The sequence below is a fragment of the Arvicola amphibius genome, chromosome 3 (assembly GCF_903992535.2).
Source record: "Arvicola amphibius chromosome 3, mArvAmp1.2, whole genome shotgun sequence".
Lineage (NCBI taxonomy): Eukaryota > Metazoa > Chordata > Mammalia > Rodentia > Cricetidae > Arvicola > Arvicola amphibius.
Genome location: NC_052049.1, coordinates 73,184,071 through 73,207,944, shown reverse-complemented (window position 1 = coordinate 73,207,944; position 23,874 = coordinate 73,184,071). Strand labels below are relative to the sequence as shown.

The 23,874-nt window shown below is 39.0% G+C and overlaps 1 protein-coding gene across 1 annotated transcript in view; it reads right to left on the bottom strand.

Moving 5' to 3' along the window:
• The window catches only part of Cwf19l2 (CWF19 like cell cycle control factor 2), a 111,884-nt gene that overhangs the window by 24,140 nt on the left and 63,870 nt on the right, over positions 1 to 23,874 (bottom strand). The window contains exon 13 of the mRNA XM_038324071.1: positions 4,188 to 4,400. Coding sequence (XP_038179999.1) covers positions 4,188 to 4,400 — 213 coding nt within the window. The remainder of the gene's footprint in view (positions 1 to 4,187; positions 4,401 to 23,874) is intronic.

The window sequence follows — 23,874 nt, the reverse complement described above, 5'->3', positions numbered from 1 at the left end:
TCTTTGTTCCCTATAAAGGCTTTTCATTCACTGGTGCCTCAGAAGATTTCTAGAACGCATTTTCAAACTAACACCTTGCATGATTTTGTCCCTCACTTTATGACAATATCCTTCTGAACCAGGGTAAAGTTTAATTTGCTTATTTTATTATATTTCAATAGAATATAAGCTTCAGAAGTATAACTACCTAGAGCACTTGCCTAGGTGGAGCCCTAGAATCAAATCTCAATAATACTGCCCCCACCAAATCCTTAAAAGAAAAAACTTTTTTAAATGACCTAATTTATATAATGTAAAAAATAGTCATCAACAAGTATTTTTTGAATAAATGATTATGATATACTGTGAAGATAAGATGCTTGGAATACAATGGTGTAAAAAGTTATCTATTTCTGTACTCCTGAAGCTTCAAGACACTGGGAAAAACCCAACCAAGGTAAAATAACTTTAGTAAGTTTTCAAACTATGACACAGTCTACAAGAGTTCAAATATACTCTATGAGAAAGTAAGTAAAGAAATGAAAGCTGCTTTAGGAAAAGACTCTAAGGGAAGATTTTAATGGTTATTTAAATTCAATCATTAGGACATAAAGCTAGAAAATAGAAGAGCCAGAATTATATTCTTAACAAAATAGAATTATGTTGTCTATCAAAGATCCTAAGAATTGTGGTAACTTAGAAAACAAAAACATTTCAATCCATTTGCATGCAAAATTCAAGATGTCATTGTTTTTTACCACTGAGTAGTACTCTAATATGTATATATTCCACACGTTCTTCATCCATTCTTCCACTGAAGGGCATCTAGGTTGTTTCTAGGTTATGGCTATTACAAATAATGCTGCTATGAACGTAGTTGAACAAATGCTTTTGTAATATGATTTGGCATCTCTTGGGTATATTCCCAAGAGTAGTATTGCTGGGTCCTGCGGTAGGTTGATCCCGAATTTCCTGAGAAACCACTACACTGCTTTTAAAAGTGGTTGCACAAGTTTGCATTCCCACCAGCAGTGGATGAGTGTACCCCTTACTCCAAATCCTCTTCAGCAAAGGCTATCATTGGTGTTTTTGATTTTAGCCATTCTGACAGGTGTAAGATGGTATCTCAAAGTTGTTTTGATTTGCATTTCCCTGATCGCTAAGGAGGTTGGGCATGACCTTAAATGTCTTTTGGCCATTTGAACTTCTTCTGTTGAGAATTCTCTGTTCAGTTCAGTACCCCATTTTTTAAATTGGGTTAATTAGCATTTTAAAGTCTAGTTTCTTGAGTTCTTTATATATTTTGGAGATCAGACCTTTGTCTGATGTGGGGTTGTGAAGATCTTTTCCCAGTCAGTAGGTTGCCTTTTTGTCTTACTGTGTCCTTTACTTTACAGAAGCTTCTCAGTTTCAGGAGGTCCCATTTATTCAACGTTGCCCTTAATGTCTGTGCTGCTGGGGTTATACGTAGGAAGCAGTTTCCTGTGCTCATACTTTGTAGAGCACTTCCCACTTTCTGTTCTATCAGGTTCAGTGTGTTCAGATTCATATTGAGGTCTTTAATCCATTTGGACTTGAGTTTTGTGCATGGTGATAGATATGGGTCTATTTTCAATCTTCTACAGGTTGACATTCAGTTATGCCAGCACCATTTGTTGAAGATGCTTTCTTTCTTCCATTGTGTCCTTTTAGCTTCTTTATCGAAAATCAGGTGTTCATAGGTTTGTGGTTTAAGATCCGGGTCTTCTATACGATTCCATTGGTCAACTTCTCTGTTTTTATGCCAATACCAAGCTGTTTTCAATACTGTAGCTCTGTAACAGAGTTTGAAGTCAGGGATGGTAATACCTCCAGAAGTTCCTTTAGTGTATAAGATTGTTTTGTCTCTCCTGGGTTTTTTGTTTTTCCATATAAAGTTGATTATTATTCTCTCAAGATCTGTGAAGAATTTTGATGGGTCCTTGATGGGGATTGCATTGAATCTATGGATTGCTTTTGGTAGAATTCCCATTTTTACTATGTTGACCCTCCCAATCCAACAGCAAGGGAGATCCTTCCATTTTCTGGTTTTCTCTTCAATTTCTTTCTTCAAAGACTTAAAGTTCTTGTCAAATAGATCTTCACTTCCTTGGTTAGAGTTACCCCAAGATAATTCATGCAAACTCTGGCTATCTTGAAAGGTGATACTTCTCTGATTTCCCTCTCTGCTTCTTTATCCTTTGTGTATAGGAGGGCAACTAACTGATTTTCTTGAGTTGATCTTGTATCCTGCCTTGTTACTAAAGGTGTTTATCACCTGTAGGAGTTCTTTGGTGGAGTTTTGGGGGTCGTTTATGTACACTATAATATCTGCAAATAACAAAAGTTTAACTTCTTCCTTTCCAATTCGAATCACCTTGATCCCCTTATGTTATCTTATTGCTATTGCTAGAACTTCAAGCACTATATTGAAGAGATATGGAGAGAGTGGACAGCCTTGTTGTGTTCCTGATTTTAGTGGGATGGCTTTGAGTTTCTCTCCATTGAATTTGATGTTAGCTGTTGGTTTGCTGTAAATAGCTTTTATTATATTTAGGTATGACCCTTGTATCCCTAATCTCTCCAAGACCTTTATCATAAAGGGGTGTTGAATTTTGTCAAATGCTTTTTCAGCATCTAATGAAATGATCATATGGTTTCTTTCTTTCAGTTTACTTATGTGATGGATTACATTGATAGATTTTCGTATGTTGAACCAGCCCTGCATCTCTGGGATGAGCCTACTTGATTGTAATAGATAAATTTTTAAAGTGTTCTTGGATTCAGTTTGCCAGTATTTTATTGAGAAGGTTTGCATCGGTGTTTATGAGTGAGATTGGCCTGTAATTCTCTTTCTTGGTTGAGTCTTTGTGTGGTATTGGTATCAGGGTAACTGTAGCTTTATAAAAGGAATTTGGCAATGACTCTTCTGTTTCTATATTGTGAAATACATTAAGGAGTATAGGTATGAGGTCATCTTGAATTTTGCATGCAAATGGATGGACATAGAAAACACTACTCTGAGTGAGGCAACCCAGACCCAAAAAGATGAACATGGGATGTACTCACTCATAATTGGTTTATAGCCATAATAAATAAAGGACATTGAGCCTATAATTCGTGATCCTAGAGAAGCTAAATAAGAAGGTGAACCCAAAGAAAAACATACAGTTATCCTCCTGGATATTGGAAGTAGACTAGATTGCCGCGCAAAAATTGGGAACTTGGGGGTGGGGTCAGATGGGGATAAGGAGAGATGGGGAGAGAAAAGTGTGAAGGGGAGGATGGGGAGAGCATGGGGGAATGGGATGCTTGGGATAAAGGAAGGGTGGATATGGGAGCAGGGCAATATATATCTTAATTAAGGAAGCTATTTTAGTGTTGGCAAGAGTCTTGACTATAGAGGGGTTCCCAGCTGTGCAGGGAGATATCCCCAGCTAGGTCCTTGGGCAGCTGAGGACAGGGAGCCTGAAATGGTCCAATCCTATAGCCATATTGATGAATATCTTGCATATCACCACAGAACCTTCATCTGGCAATGGATAGAGACAGAGCCCCACAATGGAGCATCAGACTGAGCTCCCAAGGTCCAAATGAGGAGCAGAAGGAGGGAGAACATGAGCAAGGAAGTTAGGACTGCGAGGAGAGCACCCACCCACTGAGATGGTGGGGCGGATCTAATGGGATCCACCCACTGAGCACCCACCCACTGAGATGGTGGGGCGGATCTAATGGGAGCTCACCCAGACCAGCTGGACTGGGACTGAAAAAGCATGGGATAAAACCGGACTCCCAGAACATGGCGGACAATGAGGGCTGCTGAGAAGCCAAGGACAATGGCACTGGTTTTGATCCTACTGCATGTACTGGCTTTGAACGGGCCTAGCCAGTTTGGATGCTCACCTTCCTATACCTGGATGGAGTGGGGTAGGACCATGGACTTCCCACAGGGCAGTCCCTTACTGCTCTTTGGACTGGAGAGGGAGGGGTAGGGGAGTGGGGGGAGAGGAAAGGAAATGGAGAGGAAGGCGGGGAGGAGGTGGAAATTTTTAATTAAAAAAAAGAAAGAAAAAAGAAAACAAAAACATTTGAAAAATCAAAAATAAAAACTTGCAAAAATTTTCTAAAAATCTGATGAGCGAACAAATTTGCATATACCGTCTGTACCTTGTCTGTGTTTTATTTCTTACCTTCACACCAATGGCAACAATAAGATGCTTGGGAAACTGAGAACTATCAAAACAGTACAGACATTTGGCCATTTGTTCAGTAAGACTCTTGTGTTCGGCAATCGCTTTCCTCCTCTGGCTGTCTTCTCTTTCTCCAAGATGCTCTTTTTCAGCTGCTTTGGAGACAAACATGTCATCCAGAGTATAATAGTCTCCATCTGGTTTTCCCATGAACTAAAAAATAAAAATAATAATAGTGGGAGACAGAAGGTGGTAGTTAATATTTTGTTGAAAAATGGCATCCTAAAGTCTGCAAGTGATACAAGACAAACTATAATACTTTAATGATTAAAATTAAGCTTGAGGTAAAAAAAAATTATCTATCATTACTGAGGATATCATCAACCTCATCACAGCTAAAGTCACTGAATCTTTACTAATTTATTCCATTTAATTATTTTATCTACTACTATAATATGGGAACCATTACTATGTTCACTTAAGCTGTAAAGGAACAAAAGTACAGAAAAACTGCTGGAAAACTCAGCTTATACAATATATAAAAATTAAATACTGCTCTGCTACTCTAACTCCTTTTAAACATTTGGACAAACACAAATTTTATGTCCCTACTTATAAATCCTTAAAGAGTTCTATACTGCATATAAGGTCAACTACAAACTTTCCTACAGCCTAGAAAAATGCTAGATACAAAAACTGTAGTTATTAGAAGCTGCCAAAATAATCAATGTAAAATTCTATCTCCTATCTATTTACCCTTGAGCTTTTTATGAAATATATCTACACTCTCTCAATTCTTTATTTTACAATGATCACAACAATATTCTCTGTCTTCTTGGGTTATTCCTACAACACGTAACTAACAAAGTAAATAAATACTAATAACCTAAAGCAATAAATCTCATTAAAAAGAAGCTTTACATAATCTAGCATCAATAACCTTTCCTAACACATCTGGCCACACCTATTCACTTTCCGTATTCTAGAAAGTTTTAGCCTTCCAAGGTACTGTTGCCTTTCAGCTTGCACATGCTCTCTGACCAATTTTTTTCCATGCTGCCATTTTTCAGCTGTACTTTTAGACTCAGTTGTTAGCCCCGGAAAGAAATTTCCTTGAATATTCATGCCCCACCAAAGTATTCCCATCAGTCTCATAATGACTGAACTGTGTTAATATTCATTGGCCTGTTTTTCCTCTTACTAAATTATTTCCTACTCAATCTACTAGCATCATGCCCTCCCCAAAAAACTACTTGAAAAATCATCAAACACAAAACTGTAACAAGATACTTGAATTTTAGATTAATTTGAAAAACAATTTCGAGGCAGAATAGTTCTACTTAAGTAAAAGGACCTTTTTAATCAAAGATTATGAAAGATACAGAATGCTGGTTTCAGTGCTGAGGAGTTTCATCCAGACAGGTAGCCCTGTTTCAGTGCTGAGGAGTTTCATATCCAGACTGGTGAGTGTGTGCTATACTGGGGCAGTCTGTCCCAGAAGAGAGCACAACCCCCCTACCCCAGCTCCTGCTGCAGGGTTTCTGGGTTCCACTTGACCCTGCCCTGCCCCGACCTCTGCCCTTGTGTCAAACGATAGAGAGAGAACACGCAAATTAACAAGATCAGAAATGAAAAGGGGGACATAACCACAGACACAGAGGAAATTCAGAGAATCGTTAGACCTTACTACAAAAGTCTGTATGACACAAAGTTGGAAAATGTGAAAGAAATGGACACTTTTAAAGATAAATACAATATACCAAAATTAAATCAAGACCAGGTGAACAGTTTAAATAGACCTGTATGTCGCGAGGAATTAGAAGCTGTCATCAGAAATCTCCCTACCAAAAACAGCACTGGACCAGATGGTTTCAATGCAGAATTCTACCAGAACGTCCAAGGGGAGCTAATACCTATACTCCTTAATGTGTTTCACAAAATAGAAACCGATGAGTCATTGCCAAACTCCTTTTATGAAGCTACAGTCACCCTCATACCAAAACAACACAAAGACTTAACGAAGAAAGAGAATTACAGGCAAATTTCACTCATGAACATCGATGCAAAAATTCTAAATAAAATACTGGCAAACCAAATCGAAGAACACATCCAAAAAATTATATATTATGATCAAGTAGGCTTCATCAATTAAATATTATGATCAAGTAGGCCCAGATCGGCAGGGCTGGTTCAACATACGAAAATCAATCAATGTAATCCATCATATAAATAAAATGAAAGAAAAAAAAATGATCATTTCATTAGATGCTGAAAAAGTATTTGACAAAATTCAACACCCCTTTATGATAAAGGTTTTGGAGAGATTAGGGATACAAGGATTATTCCAAAATATAATAAAAGCAATATACAGCAAGCCAACAGCTAATATCAAATTAAATGGAGAGAAACTAAAAGCCATTCCACTAAAATCAGGAACAAGACAAGGTTGTCCACTCTCACCATATCTCTTCAACCTAGTGCTTGAAGTTCTAGGAATAGCAATAAGACAACATAAGGAGATCAAGGGGATTCGAATCGGAAAGAAAGAAGTCAAACTTTCATTATTTGCAGATGATATGATAGTGTACATCAGTAACCCCAAAAGCACCACCAAAGAACTCCTTCAGCTGATAAATACCTTCAGTGATGTTGCAGGACACAAGATCAAGTCAAAAAAAAAAAAAATGAATAGCCCTCCTATACACAAAAGATAAAGAAGCAGAGAGGGAAATCAGAAAAACATCACCTTTCATGATAGCCACAAATAGCATAAAGTATCTTGGAGTAACAATAACCAAGGAAGTGAAAGATCTATTTGACAAAAACATTAAGGCTTTGAAGAAAGAAATTGAAGAGAAAACCAGAAAATGGAAGAATCTCCCATGCTCTTGTATGGGTAGAGTCAACAAAAATGGCAATTCTACCAAAGGCAATCTATAAATTCAATGAAATCCCCATTAAAAATCCCAACAAAATTCTTCACAGACCTTGAGTGAACAGTAATCAACTTTATATGGAAAAACAAAAAACCCAGGAGAGCCAAAACAATTCTATACAATAAAACTACTTCTGGAGGCATTACTATCCCTGACTTCAAACTCTATTACAGAGCTACAGTAATGAAAACAGCTTGGTATTGGAACAAAAACAGGGATGTTGACCAATGGAATAGAATCGAAGACCCAGATATTAATTCACAAGTCTATGAACGTTATGGAAGCTCCTTCACTACTTCAGCCAATAGCCGCTGAGATACCAGCCCAATGGGGCACGGTCTCTCTCTTTAAAAATGTGGCCATTCCCTCCACTCGCTCTCTGGCTTCTGGCTCTGCTTCCGAGACTAGGCTCCCTTCCTGATTGCATAGAGGGCTGTTGTCTGGGACCGTGATCTGTAAGTTTTTCCCCTTTAAATAAACAACCATTCTATTAATCATAATTCCAAACTGGTGTGAGATTGTTTGTGATTTACGCCTTCATCTGGCACAGGAACTTTTGATTTTAGGACCCCTCCTTTCCCTGCTCGGCTGCCTGCTGCCAGCACGGCTTGGCGCGAGCCCTCCCTCCCTCAGCTGCGGCCTGTGCCTTGTGCATGGAGACAGCGTTTAATATAAATTATCACACAGTGGCTTTTCTTGCTGAAATTCTTTATAATTTCCCTTTACAGGTCTCAGATTGACTTCAAGTCCCCACCCACCCTATTGTTTGCCTCCCCACGTGGATTTAAACTCCACAGGCCAGCACAGTCTCTGCCCGCCTGACCTATTCTTTGCTAAGACGTTTTTTAAGTCTCCCTTGCAAGCTCAGCGCTTAAGTGGCTCGAACCACAGTGCAGGCAGTTGCTGAAAATTGCAACCCCTTAGGGCGACTCTGTCATGTGGAGGCCATATGCAGCTTCCGGGTTGCTCTTCTCTAAACCTGGATTCTGGGTTTCTGGTTCCGTGTATGGAATTGATTTAATTACATTTACTTTGTTGAGCAACTAGTATTCCTCAGTTTTTAACAAATACTAAGGCGGACACTGAAACAGGACCCCGTTTTAGTCAACTTTGCAGCGGGTCTAGTCGCAACTCTGCAACAGCGCCATCGGCTGGATAATAGGTAATATGGCAGTTTTAGTTTCCAACGCCAATTTTTCTGTTTTGTTTACTAATACAATGGATTATATCATGCATGGTTTATATGATTATGGGAATACCTTAATTTACTTGTTACTAGTTTTCAGTTTTATTTTCCATATTCTATCATTAAGGAAGAATAAGGCACTCGTAAGAATGATACAATCTCTATGGAATAATAATGAACAATTAGTTGAAAGGATTAAAATTATTAAAAATCAGAGGTTATCTGAACAAGTGGATACTATGATAGACAAAACTGATTCCATATCCAAGGGTACTAGGAAGTTACCTGAAAGGGTTCAGGCTGTTGAATTTGATGTTCAGACGTTATCAAAAAAGTTTTGATAAGGTAACAGACAGAATGTACCTCCAAGATGGGAATCAACATGATATACAAGAAAAGTTTAAGGAGGACATGTTATCTATGAAAGAAAAAATTAAAACTTTGGAAACACAGATACAGAATAGGGACCAAAAAATTGATACCTTAGTGAAATCACTAGAAACACATATAGGTCAGAAGACTCAGGATTTAAGAGAGACAATGATAAAAAGATTTGAAAAGATTGAAGAACTTTTTGAAGCTGGTAAACAGAATAAGGAGGCACAAGGACAGGATACAATGCCACCACCAGCTATTAGAACTGGCTTACCCAGGGTTTTAGTGACATACCCTATAATTTATTCTGACAAGGCGTCAGCTTCTAAAGGCTCAAAGGGAGTTAAAGAAGCTAGATGGAAGCCAATAGAACTGAATGATCTAAAACAAACTAAGCAAGCTGTCGTTAATTATGGCTTGCACTCTGCATTTGTTAAGGAAATGATAAGGACTTGGGCTTCTAATTTCAGAGCTACCCCCCATGATTTCTCTCAGTGTCTACAGTTTTAGATGATGGACCTTCCTTGATGTGTGGAATTTATTTCAGAGCAGAATCCAAATATGGAATAGCAAGGAAGAGCGAAAGGTGTGGAGGTTTCCCAAAATCAAATTCTTGGTGTAGGAGCATATGCTGATCCACAGGTCCAAGCTCTTTACGACGACGAAGTATTATGTCTATGTCACCAAGCAGCCTTAAATGCTTGGAATAGGATACAAGATCCAGCAAAAGGGGTCGAATCATATACCAGGATTAGGCAGGGAAAGAAAGAACCCTTTATTGACTTTTTGCAAAGATTAATTAAGGCTCTGGACATAGGGGTAACAGACCCAGAAGCTAGATGAATACTTCTTGAATCTCTAGCTTTTGAAAATGCAAATGTAGATTGCAAAAAGATAATTGGGCCTTTAAAGTCTAGATCAGCACCTATGGATGAATGGATTCAGCATACGATGAATGTTGAGAAGTTTAACTATAATGATGAATCTTGGGTAGGAGAAGCAATTTCCAAAGCAATGAGGAGACATCAAACTGCCAGGTGTTTTAATTGTGGTAAATTAGGACATCTGCAAAGAGATTGCAGACAAAGAACTTCTAGGAATAATATCTCCTCTGGGAATGACAAAAATAGGAGACCTCGGCCTTCAGATATATGTAGGAGATGCGGTAAAGGCCGACATTGGTCCAACGAATGCAGGTCAACAACAGACAGACAAGGCAACCCGATACCATCGGGAAACCCCTTGAGGGGCCTCTCGCAGGCCCCCAAGCCAACAGTGGCCCAGTCATTCCCAGATACAGTTGAGAACCTGCCTAACCAAGAAAATTAAAAGCTCCAATTTCTGCTGTAAAATGTAATACTGGTCTAAATGATGAATTACATGTGGAGGACAAGTCAAAAAATCCAGTAGCACAGAGTAAACGTATATTTTGGCAGACTTCTAATAACGATCAAAGACCAAAGCTAAGAGTGTATAAATGGCATTTTTATTGAAGGCTTATTAGACACAGGTGTGGATGTAAGTATCATTACTCCAGAATCTCGGCATCTGAATTGGCCTCTTCAAGAGGTAGATGCTCAGTTCCTAGGAATTGGAACTCTTATCTCGTGTAAAACAAAGCACAAGATGGGTTGAATGCATAGGGCCTGAAGGGCAAATAGGAAGACTAAGGCCATATATAGCCAATATTGCAATAAATTTATAGGGCCTTAACAGCAATGGAATACCCAGATTAACATTCCTGTAGTTCCAGGAACTCATAATTCTGGGAAGGATATGATGAGGTATTATGCAAAAAGGTTACCATCCATTCAGGCTGTACAAGAACATACAGCAAATAGCAAACCTTTAGAGGTACCAGCAGCCCTACTGTTAAAATGGCTAACTGAAAAGCCAGTATGAATCAAACAGTGGCCTCTAGCTGAAGATAAATTACAGGCATTGGAACAGCTGGTACAAGACCAACTAGATGCTCACCATATTGAAGAGACAACCAGCCCTTGGAATTCTCCTGTGTTTGTTGTAAAAAAAAATGGAGAATGGTGACAGATCTAACAGCTGTCAACAAGGTAATTCAACCTATGGGCCCACTACAATCTGGAATTCTCTATTACCTTCTATTGCCTTCTCTATTGCCTATTCTCTATTGCCTTCTCTATTACCAAAAGGATGGCCTCTTATAGTTATTGATTTGAAAGATTGTTTTTTCACTATACCTTTACAAGAAAAGGATAGAGAAAAATTTGCCTTCACAGTGCCTACTTATAATAATTCTCAGCCTACTAGGAGATATCAATGGACTGTCCTCCCATAGGGTATGCTCAATAGTCCTACATTGTGCCAATATTTTGTAAGTAAGCCATTGGAAATAATTCGTAAGCAATTTCCCAAGTCCATAAATTCTCATTACATAGATGACATTTTGTTATCTGATTCAAATATACTTTAGAAAAGATGTTTGAAGAAGAAAGTCTTGCCTAAATGGGGACTACAAATTGCCCCTGAAAAAATTCAAAGAGGAAATTCTATTAATTACCTAGGCTACAGAATAGGGTTAGAGAAAATTAAAACGCAAAAGGCACATATTAGGAGAGACCGGTTACAGACTCTTAATGACTTCCAAAGATTGTTAGGAGACATTTCCAGTCTATGACCAGCTGTTGGGATTACACCTGATCTAATAGTTCATTTAAACAAAACCTTAGATGGTGATAAAGATTTGAATAGTCCCAGAAAACTGACAGATGAAGCAGAAAAGGAACTGACAATGATTGAGGAAAAATTACAGGAGGCACATGTGAAAGGGTGAACCCAAATCTTAGCTGCTTTCTAGCCATATTGCCTTTCAGAATTTCTCCTACAGGGATTTTAATGCAGAGAGAAGATATTATTTTAGAGTGGATATTTATACCTAATAAGCCATGTAAAAAATTAAAAACTTATGTGGAAAAAGTCTCTGAATTAATTATAAAAGGTAAGCTGAGACTTCGTCAACTAGCAGGTATAGACCCATTAGAAATTACAGAGCCTTTTACTACTGAGGAAATAAAAACGTTATGGGAAGACACTGAACCATGGCAAAGAGCTTGTGCTAATTTTTTGAGAGAAGTTAATAGCAACTATCCCAAAAGTGATAGACTTAACCTCATAAAGAGAACTTCTTGGATTCTTCCTAGAATTGTATGTGATGCTCCAATAACTGGAGCCCTTAAATTTTATACTGATGCAAATAAATCAGGGAAAGCAGGTTACAAGTAAGATGAATTGAGTAAGGTGGAACAAAGCCCTTATAATTATGTCCAGAAGGCAGAATTATATGCCATTCTTATGGTGCTAAGGGACTTTAAAGAACTTCTTAATATAGTTACAGATTCACAATATGCAGAAAGAGTTATCTTGCATATTGAAACTGCTGAATTTATTCCAGATGACAGAGTTGACTTCATTGTTTATCCAGGTACAAGACATAATTAGGAATAGGCTTTGTCCAATGTACATAATACACATCCGTTCCCATACGGGTCTGCCTGGTCCTCTAGCACAAGGTAATGCTGAAATTGACCGATTATTGATTTGAAGCGTGTTGCAGGCCTCAGAATTTCATAAAAAGTATCATGTCAATAATAAAGGCTTAAAGAAAGATTTTTCCAGTACATGGCAACAAACTAAGGACATTATAAGGAGATGTCCTACTTGTTCTTTCTGTAATCAAACACCATTGCTTGCAAGGAATAACTCAAAGGGTACTCAAAGGAATGAAATCTGGCAGATGGATGTTTCACTTTATGGAATTTGTTAAATTAAAATATGTATACCACACCATAGACACGTATTCAGGTTTTCAATGGGCTACTGCCCTGAGCTCAGAAAAGGCTGATTCAGTCAGTAATCACACATTTGTTGGAAGTTATGGCCATCATGGGTATACCTGCACAAATAAAGACAGACAATGGTCCAGCATATGTATCTAAGAAAATGAAATGCTTTTTTGAGTATAATATAAAGCATATTACAGGTATACCAAATAATCCTACAGGTCAGGCAGTTATAGAAAGATAAAATCGTACCATAAAGGATATGCTGAACAAACAGAAAGTGATGAAAAATAACCCCAGAAATAGATTACATAATGCTTTATTAACCTTGAATTTTCTTATCGCTAATGAGAAAGGAACAACAGCGGCAGAAAGACATTGGGTAATGGAAAAGGCTGCTGAACTAAATCAACTGATTTATTTCAAAGATGTGCTGACCTCTCAATGGAAGCCAGGAGATGTGCTATGTTGGGGAAGGGGTTTTGCTCTTGTTTCCATAGGAGAAGAAAAAATGTGGATAGCATCAAAATTAATAAAGGTTCGATTTGAAGAGGAGAAACCTCTTGGAAAGGTGAAATGACAGCTCATCCACAATGACGATATTCATACAGGCGGTAAGAAAAACATATAGAATGATGGCAGGGTTCTGTTCTTATCTGCACAGGTAAACATTCATCTTTGAAAAATTCAAGGGACCCTGGATGTTTGAATACTAACAGATGGAGAAATAACTACCCAATAGGAATTATCAAGAAAACTGAATAAGTTCCGTAAGTAAAATATACTAAATCATATTTCTAAATTTATAGAGCTGGTTTTGCAGTTGGACTCTGGCTCAGACACTCTTAAGTTAAGAAAAAACCCAAAGTTTCTAGAGTTTCTGTCTCATGTTAAGAGACATGATATATGACAGAAAGAAATATGAGTTTAGAAAACATCTTTGCTTTTCTTCATATCTATCATACCTTTCACTGAATATGTGTATGTCTAAATATGTCTAGATGATTAATGTTTAAGTTTTTCACAATGAACAATGAGTTTTTCTTGCAGTGACATTTGAAGTTTCCAGGAAGAAGATGGGGCCCTATAATAACAATTCCACCTGGTTGATATGATGTCATGATAATGATAGCGCTACTACAAGACCCGTTTTGGGTACCAGCTGCACAAGACAGTTCCAACTTGGTTAGCTGAAATGGTGCACATCTTGTACAACATTCTGGCCAGACCTGCACAAAATACTCAGAGACTATTTGCAATTTTAAAAGACATTGATCTTGAAATTTTACCATCATTTTACTTTCACAGGCTCCCCCAGAAAGAATGTCGCCCCCATGACAGCTGTAAGTAATTCTAGAGGATGTCCCCTCTCCCAGTAAAGTTTGTCCTTGGGTTTAGGGACATTATTTAAGGGTTGATTATAATTTGTATACGGTTGAGGGTTGAGGGGTTGGGGAGGAATTTTATAAGCTCAGGGATCTATTTGAACACAAGAGGGATAATTGGATGATGGGATAATAAATAGATTTGTAATCGTGAGTTACTGTTTTTAGACAAATACATTGGTATTGATTCTTGTATATTGATAGAAAGTTAAATTATATTGACTATTGTATGCATGCACGTTTCTACCTGTTTAACACATTTTTTATGTATGGATATATATTGTATTGATATATATATATATATATATATATATATATATATATATATACCATATTGCAGTGTACATTTCTACCTCTGATTAAGATACTTATATATTGTTTATTGATATCTATTTACCATATTGCATCGTATATTTGTACATTGTTTATATTTGGAGGTCATATTTTCCTCATTTATTGCAGTTGTTTATTGTCTTAGGCTTTAAGTTAGATAGGTATTGAGAATTATATAGATCAATAGTCATCTATGTTGTCATTTATAATTATACTAATCAGATTCATTAGATACGTAAAGATTATACTTAGTATAGATAGATAATCTTCAGCCTCTTCAAAGAGCTTTAGAAAATGGCCTTTAATTTAACCCAGAGTTCCATGGTAGACAAATAATTTGGTATTGAGACACAATTGCTCCTGGCAACACCGATCTATTTCCGAGAGAATGTTGAGCACCAAAGACACTCCAAGTGGAGCCTTTCTTCTTGGTGGAATTGGCCTCTGGGCAAAGAAATGCCCATACTTCAACCACTGACAGATACAGAGTATCCGTAAAAGGATAAAACAGGACTGTCATATCCTGCCAAGACAGGGTAAGATAGTTTTGAAAAGTTTCTTGCCTTTGAAAATGGTATGTCAATTACGTTATGCCTTAGCCAAAATCGATGCTTCAATGCTGCAAACGTGACTTTGGGTAACTGTCCAGGTAGCTAATTGTCTCTGTGATTTGTTGCATGTTTTGGAAGTTGTTTGAATGCACTTCCTAATTACTCAGGTAACATTATTTCCCTTCTCAGATCTTTGAAGGGGTTGAAGACTATATAAATGTAGTTTATTTCCTCTCATGACTTGGCCAAGTTATTTATTATACAAGACTTAAGCAAGTTACACTAGGGTATTTGTACTTATTGTAATTAATTTCATAGTAGGTTTAGAACTCTTACTTAAACAAAAAGGGGAGGTGTTGCGGGAGCTCCTTCCGCTCCTTCAGCCAATAGCCGCTGAGATACCAGCCCATTGGGGCACGGTCTCTCTCTTTAAAAATGCGGCCATTCCCTCCACTCGCTCTCTGGCTTCCGGCTCTGCTTCCGGCGACTAGGCTCCCTTCCTGATTGCACAGAGGGCTGTTGTCTGGGGCGGTAATCTGTAAGTTTTTCCCCTTTAAATAAACAACCATTCTATTAATCATAATTCCAAACTGGTGTGGGATTGTTTGAGATTTACACCTTCATATGAACATCTGATTTTCAACAAAGGAGCTAAAAGTATACAATGGAAGAAAGAAAGCATCTTTAACAAATGGTCCTAGCATAACGGGATGTCAACCTGTAGAAGAATGAAAATAGATCACCATGCACAAAACTCATGTCCAAATGGATTAAAGACCTTAATAAATCTGACCACACTGAGTCTGACAGAAGAGAAAGTGGGAAGTAGTCTACAACACATGGGCACAGGAGACAACTTCCTATGTAGAACCCCCAGTAGCACAGATAAAAAGAGCAACAATGAATAAATGGGACCTCCTGAAACTGAGAAGCTTCTGTAAAACAAAGGACAGGTCAGTAAGACAAAAAGGCAACCTACTGACTAGGAGAAGATCTTCACCAACCCCACATCAGACAAAGGTCTGACCTCCAAAATATATAAAGAACTCAAGAAAATAGATTTTAAAATGCTAATTAACCCAATTAAAAAATGGGGCATGGAACTGAACAGAGAATTCTCATCAGACGAAGTTCAAATGGCCAAAAGACATTTAAGGTCATGCTCAAACTCCTTAGAGATTAGGGAAATGCAAATCAAAACAACTTTGAGATGCCATCTTACACCTGTCAGAATGGCTAAAAAAAAACACCAATGATAGCCTATGCTGGAGAGGATTTGGAGTAAGAGGTACACTCATCCATTGCTGGTGGGAATGCAAACTTGTGCAACCAGTTTTAAAAGCAGTGTGGTGGTTTCTCAGGAAATTGGGAGTCAACTTACCTCAGGACCCAGCAATACCACTCTTGGGAATATACCCAAGAGATGCCCAATCATACTACAAAAGCATTTGTTCAACTATGTTCATAGCAGCATTATTTGTAATAGCCAGAACCTGGAAACAACCTAGGTGCCCCTCAATAGAAGAATGGATAAAGAAGGTGTGGCACATATACACATAGAGCCTATAATTCATAATCCTCGAGAAGCTAAACAAGAAGGTGAACCTAAAGAAAAACATACTGTTATCATCCTGGATACTGGAAATTGACAAAATTGCTGGGCAGGGGTTGGGAGCACGGGAGTGGGGGTGAGGTGGGGATAAGGGGAAATGGGGGGAGAGAAGGGAGAAGGAGAGGATGGGGAGAGCTTGAGGGAATGGGATGGTTGGGATGGAGGAGGGGTGGATGTGGGAGCAGGGAAGTAGATATCTTAATTAAGGGAGCCATTTTAGGGTTGGCAAGAGACTTGACTCTGGAGGGGTTCCCAGGTGTCCAACGAGATGTCCCCAGTCTGTTCCTTTGGCAGCAGAGGAAAGGGTACCTGAACTGGCCTTGTTTTATAGCCACACTGATGATTATCTTGCATATTACCATAGAACCTTCATCTGGTGATGGATGGAGATAGAGACAGAGACCCACATTGGAGCACTGGACTGAGCTCCCAAGGTCCTAATGAGGAACAGAAGGAAGGAGAACATGAGCATGGAATTCAGGACCGTGAGGGGTGCGTTCACCCATGGAGATGGTGGGACAGATCAATTGGGAGATCACCAAGGCCAGTTGGAATGGGAGTGATGGAACATGTGATCAAACCGGACTCTTTGAATGTGGCTTATGGTGGAGGCTGACTGAGAAGCCAAGGACAATGGTGCTGGGCTTTGATTCTACTGCATGGACAGGCTCTGTGGGAGCCTTGTCAGTTTGGATGCTCACCTTCCTCGACCTGGGGGGAGTTGGGAGGACCTTGGACTTCCCATAGTGGAGGGATCCCTGACTGCTCTTTGGCCTGGAAAGGGAGGGAGTAGGGGTGTGGGGGGAAAGAGAGGGGAGGGAAATGGGAGGAGGGGAGATGGAAATTTTTAATAAAATAAAAAAAATTGAAAAAAAAAGATAAAAAATGCTGGTTACATATGGTAGTCAGAGGCAGGCGTATCTCTGTGAGTACTCAGTACAGTGAGTTTCAAGTCATTCAGGGCTAAATAGTGAGACTGAATCTCTAAAGAAAAAAGTCACATAGAGATACAAAATTCCTAACATTTCTGTGCCTAATAACAAAATTTTAAAATAGACAATGCAAAAACTCAATGGTACAGAAGAAGAAATAAAACAGAGAATTCAGAGATTTAAACATCATTTTATAATTGGTGAATAAGTAGAGAATCAAGAGACAGAATAGAGACTTTAACAAGCTATGAGCCAATATGATCTAATTAACAATGACAAAGGTCCCGTTAGGCAAAAAAAATGAATGTTTTTCCAAGTTTGCACAATGTTCACCAAGATGACATTCTAGATCATAAATAAATCTCAATCACTTTAAAGAGTCTAGAATGTAACCAAAAATGCTATTAATAAAACTGCCAACCAAGACTACATGGAACACATTTCTAAGATTCTCACTATGTAGCTCAAGCTGGACTTGAACTTCTGATCCTCTTGTCTGAGCCTCCTGATTGCTGAGATTACAGGTGTGGGCCAACACAATCAGCCACATTTATCTGACAATGTGAGATTCTTCCCCTTAAGAACCCAACTTCTAGCCAGATGGTGGTGGCACATGCCTTTAATCGTAGCACTTAAGAAGCAGAGGCAGGTGGATCTCTGAGTTTGAGGCCAGCCTGGTCAACAGAATGAGTTCCAAGAAAGGCATCAAAGCTATAACAAAATCCTGTCTAGAAAAAACAAACATAAAAATAACCCAATTTATGAAAGGTATTATCAACATACTGTAAATACATTCAACAAGACAGAAGAGTTAGAAGAAAATGAAATTTCATCAAAGATAAATAAATCAAACAATGTGAAATTTAAGTAGTGGTTTCTATACAGTATACTAAAACAACTTAGTACATCCTTCCACATATAAAATCATGTCCTTATTAAATATAGCACACCATTCTATATTGTTATAGGAGATATTTATTTTCTGAATATCAAAGACAGTACTTTCATACTTTATAAAAGTTACATAGATGCTACCAATCTTCTCTAATTTATTTCTAGTGTTTGAACTGATTCTGGTACAGACTAGAAGTGAGGATAGTTCCACTTATCTGAAAACATTAATTATGTAGCCTTTTATTATATTTGTGATGTGCTTGAAATATTTATAACTTATTAGTCATGCAGGCCTCTCCTACAACTTTATGCCTATAATAATATATTTGACATCAATAAACAACATTTTTAGTCAGTATTTTTTTAACAGGTAGTAGAAAGCATTTTATCCTTAAAAAGAAAAAGTAGTAGAGGAGTAGAAGTAAAGAGGGAAAACAGGGACAGGAAAACAAGTTTCACCATTTAGACAAAATGTTAAAGGAAGGTCAGCTACACTACAATCTAAAACAGTACACCATACATACATCTTAAAACTTAGAGCACCTCTATGGCAAATATCAGAAAAATGTGCTAAAGTGAATACAAAAATTAAAAGAAAGAAGACTTTTAAAAGGAAAAGAAATGTTAACACTGTAATGGGTGGCTCTGTCCCTTTAAGAGCCACACTCACTCTCTCCCCTGTCCACTGAGGCAAACTGATGTTCAGTTTTAGCTCGAGTCCTTTATTTTCCATCTCCCTCTCGAAGAGGCAGCTTCTGTCTCTGTCTCTCTTCTCCCCAATTCTCACTTTCCTCTCCTCTCCTCTCCTCTCCTCTCCTCTCCTCTCCTCTCCTCTCCTCTCCTCTTCCCCCCTTCTCTCTCTCTCTCTCTCTCTCTCTCTCTCTCTCTCTCTCTCTCTCTCTCTCTCCCTCTCCCTCTCCCTCTCCCTCTGCTCTTTTCACCTTTCCCCCTTCTCTTCCATAACACACTAAATAAATATCCAACCTCACTCTGCATGGCATGCCTATCTGTTTGTCTCTTGCCTGCCATGTGGCTTACTGCTCAGAACCAATTGCCTTCAGAGACCTGAAGGGTGGTCTCATTGCATGCCCATCCATCTGTCTCTCCTTGTGGGACTGGTTGCCCCATCAAGGTCTTTCACCCACCACATAGCTTCCTACCTGGTACCCAGCTGCCTCCGTGGCCTGCCATGATCTGGGACTCGTGGCCCACTGCAGCCACTCAGGAACATGCAGAATAGCCCGCCATGGTTTCATGGCCTGCTGCCCATTGCCACCACTTTGGAGACCTGTGGCATGGTCTCAGGACCCACTGCCTGCTACAGCCACTTGGGTATCCACAGCGTTTTGGCCCTCAGGAGATCTGCAGCATTTTACTTAAACCATTACATTGGTGTCGTGATTCAGACAGGCTCTCTACATTCCCTCCTGCCTGTGGGTGGACTGGCTGAGGACGTATGGGACCCTAGGCTCAATAACCAGATTTGTTTACAATAGCTCTCCATTCCCTCTGCCTAAGCAAAATTTCTACACACACCACCAGCTTCAGTTGGTGAGTTACCCGATTCTGGACAGCTTAACCATTTCTTCAAACTTAAGGAGTTGACAACTGAGCTTCTGACAATCTTTTGGTGTTCTTAGAAATAGGGAGAAAGCGCCCAACTGCAGTCCTTATGGCTACAATTGAGCCCTTCGCTGGCATTCATCTCTGGATTGCTTCCCTTAGCTAAAATTGTGTTTGGATGACCCGGGGTCAGTCGTCCTGTGACTGGGGGCCAAAGATCCCTCAGATTTTTCTTCCTCCGTTTTTATTTTCTTTTCTCTTTTTTACTCACTGTGAAAGGCCGGTCAAAGTGGCCTCTGGCCTCTGGCCTCTCTGGCTTCCAAATCTCCTCAACCAGAGCCAATTAGGCTTCAGCACCCCGCCTGTAGGCAGAGGACACTCTCCTACAAGCCCTGAGGTGTTTGCCGCCAATTCACACCCCGCCTATAGAGGGGAGACATCTTCGTATATGCCTTGTGGTGTTGCCGTTTTCACAGATTTTCATGGTTTCTGCTATGGATTCATGTCCATCAATCCTGCCTCCCCCTGGGATGGGTGCCTTTTAGAGGCCCAAAAACAGGTCTTAATGCCCTACTTCTTCAGCTCCAGTGTCCCGCTGGCTCCACTTTTATGGGAGCCTTCTAACTACTATCAGTGCATAGGCAAATGGAAGGAGTTTCCTCAACCTGTCCCTGCCACTGCTACTGCTGCCAACAAGATTGGTTGGATCCATGAGGTGGCTGTTTTCAATTCCAGCTTTTTGCTCCCTGCCATGGCTTGTGGTATGGTGGCTTACCGACAGCACAAATCATGCTTCTAGGTTTCTCTTATTATTAAACTTAAAATCCATGCAGCTCAAAAATTGTGGCTTTTCCATATAACATGTGACCACTGCCATTTCAACTGAGGTCATGTGACTTCACCACCATCTTGGCTGACAGCCAGGTCAGGTGACTATACCACCATCTTTACTGAGGTATTCCTTTCCTAGTTCCCCAGTGTTACCTCTGTTACATGGGTAACCTTACCAACATCTTAACTGAGGTCAGGTGACTATACCACCATCTTAACTAAGAGCCAGGTCAGGTAACCAAATCCCACCATCTTTACTGAGATGTTCTCTGCCTGGTCCTCTGGTTTACTTTTGTTTTTGTCTCTAAATTCCTCTTGTTGACTCTGTTGCATGTGTGTTTTGTGCTGTGGCATGCCTCTGGTAGGGCCCACCAAGAGCATCCATTTCACCCAATTCATGTTCACTCTGTGTGTGTGTTCATACATGTAACTTAAATGCACCTATGTTTACTGTTAAATGTTATAATTGTCTGTTCATTGTATCTTATTCCAGACTACAAAGCAAAAGTTTCATGTTTTAAATTGGTATGAACTTCTCTACTATTGTCAGTTCTGCCATTAAGTTTCTATTGCAAGCAGTTTTTCTTTCTATCTTTTTATGAGTGTAAATCTTACCTGTTAAGAGCTAGGACAGTCAAGCTCAGTACCCAGTTCTCAGGCAGATTCTATACTGTAGTTACACCTGATAAAAAGCCCTCAACTGCCCAGAGATCTGGGAAATATGACATTTAAATATTTAATTATTAAAAAAACTTTTCAAAACAAAAACAGGTTGGCTCCTAGCAGCAGCACTCTACTTCCTCCAAAGAAGACAGAAGACAAATGGGCACAGAAAACGTCCATCTGCAGTTCACTTCAACTGCCAAGTACTGACCACTGGGCAAAACTTCTCAAAGATCTCTGATGCAGTTTGACAGTTGATAAGTTCTGTCAGTTTAAAAGGACAACCTCACCAAACACATTTCAGTAAAACACAAATACAAATTATTAAGGTACCTGCAGGTTATACAAATTAATAAAAATTCTCTCTCACTTTGCCTCCCATAGCCTTAAAAATACTTTTCATTGTGCAAAAATATCTGTCACAGTCATTCAGAAACAAATATGCTACTGTTTATACAATGTAAATGTTTAAAGCTCCTGTTTTCACAAACCCAAAGAATTCTTGTGAGTTCCAGGAAGCCGAATTGAAGGATCCACCTTAAACAGGTCAGATACACTTCTATCAATTCTCTGGAGCTAGAAATTTTTTCCCCTAGATTTAACTTCGTCATCTGTTCTGCCAATACTTTAAAGAGGTATAATAAACATCAGACATTTCCATACCACAAACACTGGACAGGAACAAAGAGATCAGTTACGCCAGGATGTGACCAGCACCCAGCTTTCCTTTCCATTTCCCCCTCGAAAAGACAGCATCTGTCTCTCCCTTCTCACCACTTGTCCCCTTCCCCTTTCTCCCCCTTTTCTCTGCCTCTCTTTCTGCTCTTTTCCCCTTTTCCCTTTTTCCATCCATAGCCCACTAAATAAATATCTAACCTCACTTTGCATGGCGTGCCTATCCGTCTGTCTATCACCCACCATCTGTCCAGGACCAGCCACCTTCTGAGACCTGCAGCATGGTCTAGTGGCATGCCCATCTGTCTGTCTCTCCTCATAGGACTGGTTGCCCCATCAAGGTCTCTCACCTACCACGTGGCTTCCTCCCTGGGACCCAGCTGCCTTTGTGGCCTGCCATGGTCTCGGGACCTGCTGCCACTTAGGGGACCTGCAGCATGGTTTCGGGATCCACTGACCACTGAAGCCACTTGGGGATCCATAGCATCTTTACTTAAACCACTACAAACTCTATACAAGGTGTCACACAGATATAATGAAGTCCCAAATAAAAGGCCAATGACATTTAAAGTAGAAAGAGAACAAAAACAGAAAACAAAATCTGCCATGGTCTGATAAAAGACAAAAGAATTCACAGCTTGAAAACTCCCAGACTGAGATACACATTGAGACTCTATGTCAAAACAAACAAAGAAACAAACAAAAACCAACCATCAACAAATTACCATCCTAAAAGTCCCATGGATTCTCAGTGAACCTAAAAAAACTAAAGTAATTCTGAAAAGCAAAATTGCAAACATGGAGAACGCAAATTTGTTGATTTTAAAACTTACTATGAACTACAGGAATTAAAACACTGCAATAATGGCACAAACACAAACTCATGGATTAATGGGACAGAATATAGAACCCAGAAATTAAAACAAATACATATGGTCAAATAAGCACACACAGAGTCAAGTAAACATACACATTCATGGCCAAATAAATACATGTATACATGGCCAAATGACTTTGGACAAGAGTATTTTAATGAGAAAATGATAATTTTAAATAAATGGTTTAATCAATGGAATTTTACACAGATGTTAAGAAAATTGAAATCATGACATTTGCATGAAAGTAAAAACAACCAGAGATCATGTTAATGCAATGAGAGTTAGAAAGACACTATATGTTCTCTCTTATATATGGCACTTAGATTTAAAAGTGTGTGTGTGTGTGTGTGTGTGTGTGTGTGTGTGTCATAAAACTAGAAATAGATCTGAGAGGAGAGAAATGTTTAAGGGAGAGGAACTTATGGAACACGTGTAATAAGATAGTAGAAAGTACAGTTATCTGAGGAAAGAGAAGAAACCAGGCAGAAGGGTACAAAGTGACAGGGACACAGGATCAGATAATAGAAGAGAATGAATACAAAGTAAAATGACATAACTGTATGAAAATGCCATAATAAAATCCATTATCCTGTATGTAAATTGCAAATGTTAGTAAAAAGGAGGGGAAAAATAATTTCAATTTTAGATCCAGTATTTTTCATAAATGGTTTTTAGAAGCCCTACATCATATACAAAAGTGAATCAAAAATATAAACATAAAATCTAAACCTTGGGGCTGGAGAGGTGGTTCTAAGGTTAAGAGCATTGACTGCTCTTGTAGAGGGCACAGGTTCCTATCCCAGCATCCACACTGTAGTTCACAACCATCTGTACCTCCTATTCTAGGGTAGGTTACACCTCCTTGTGATCTCTGTAGGCATGAGGCACAAATACACATCCATAATGGCAAAAACAGTGCATGAAATAAATAAATCTAAAAAAAACCTAAACTTTCCAAATTCTTAAAAGATGTTGTATTTATATAAAATTGGCCCCTGTAGGGTTATAGATAGTGGTACTACTAAGAGGTGTGGTCTTGTTGGAGGAAGTGCGCCACC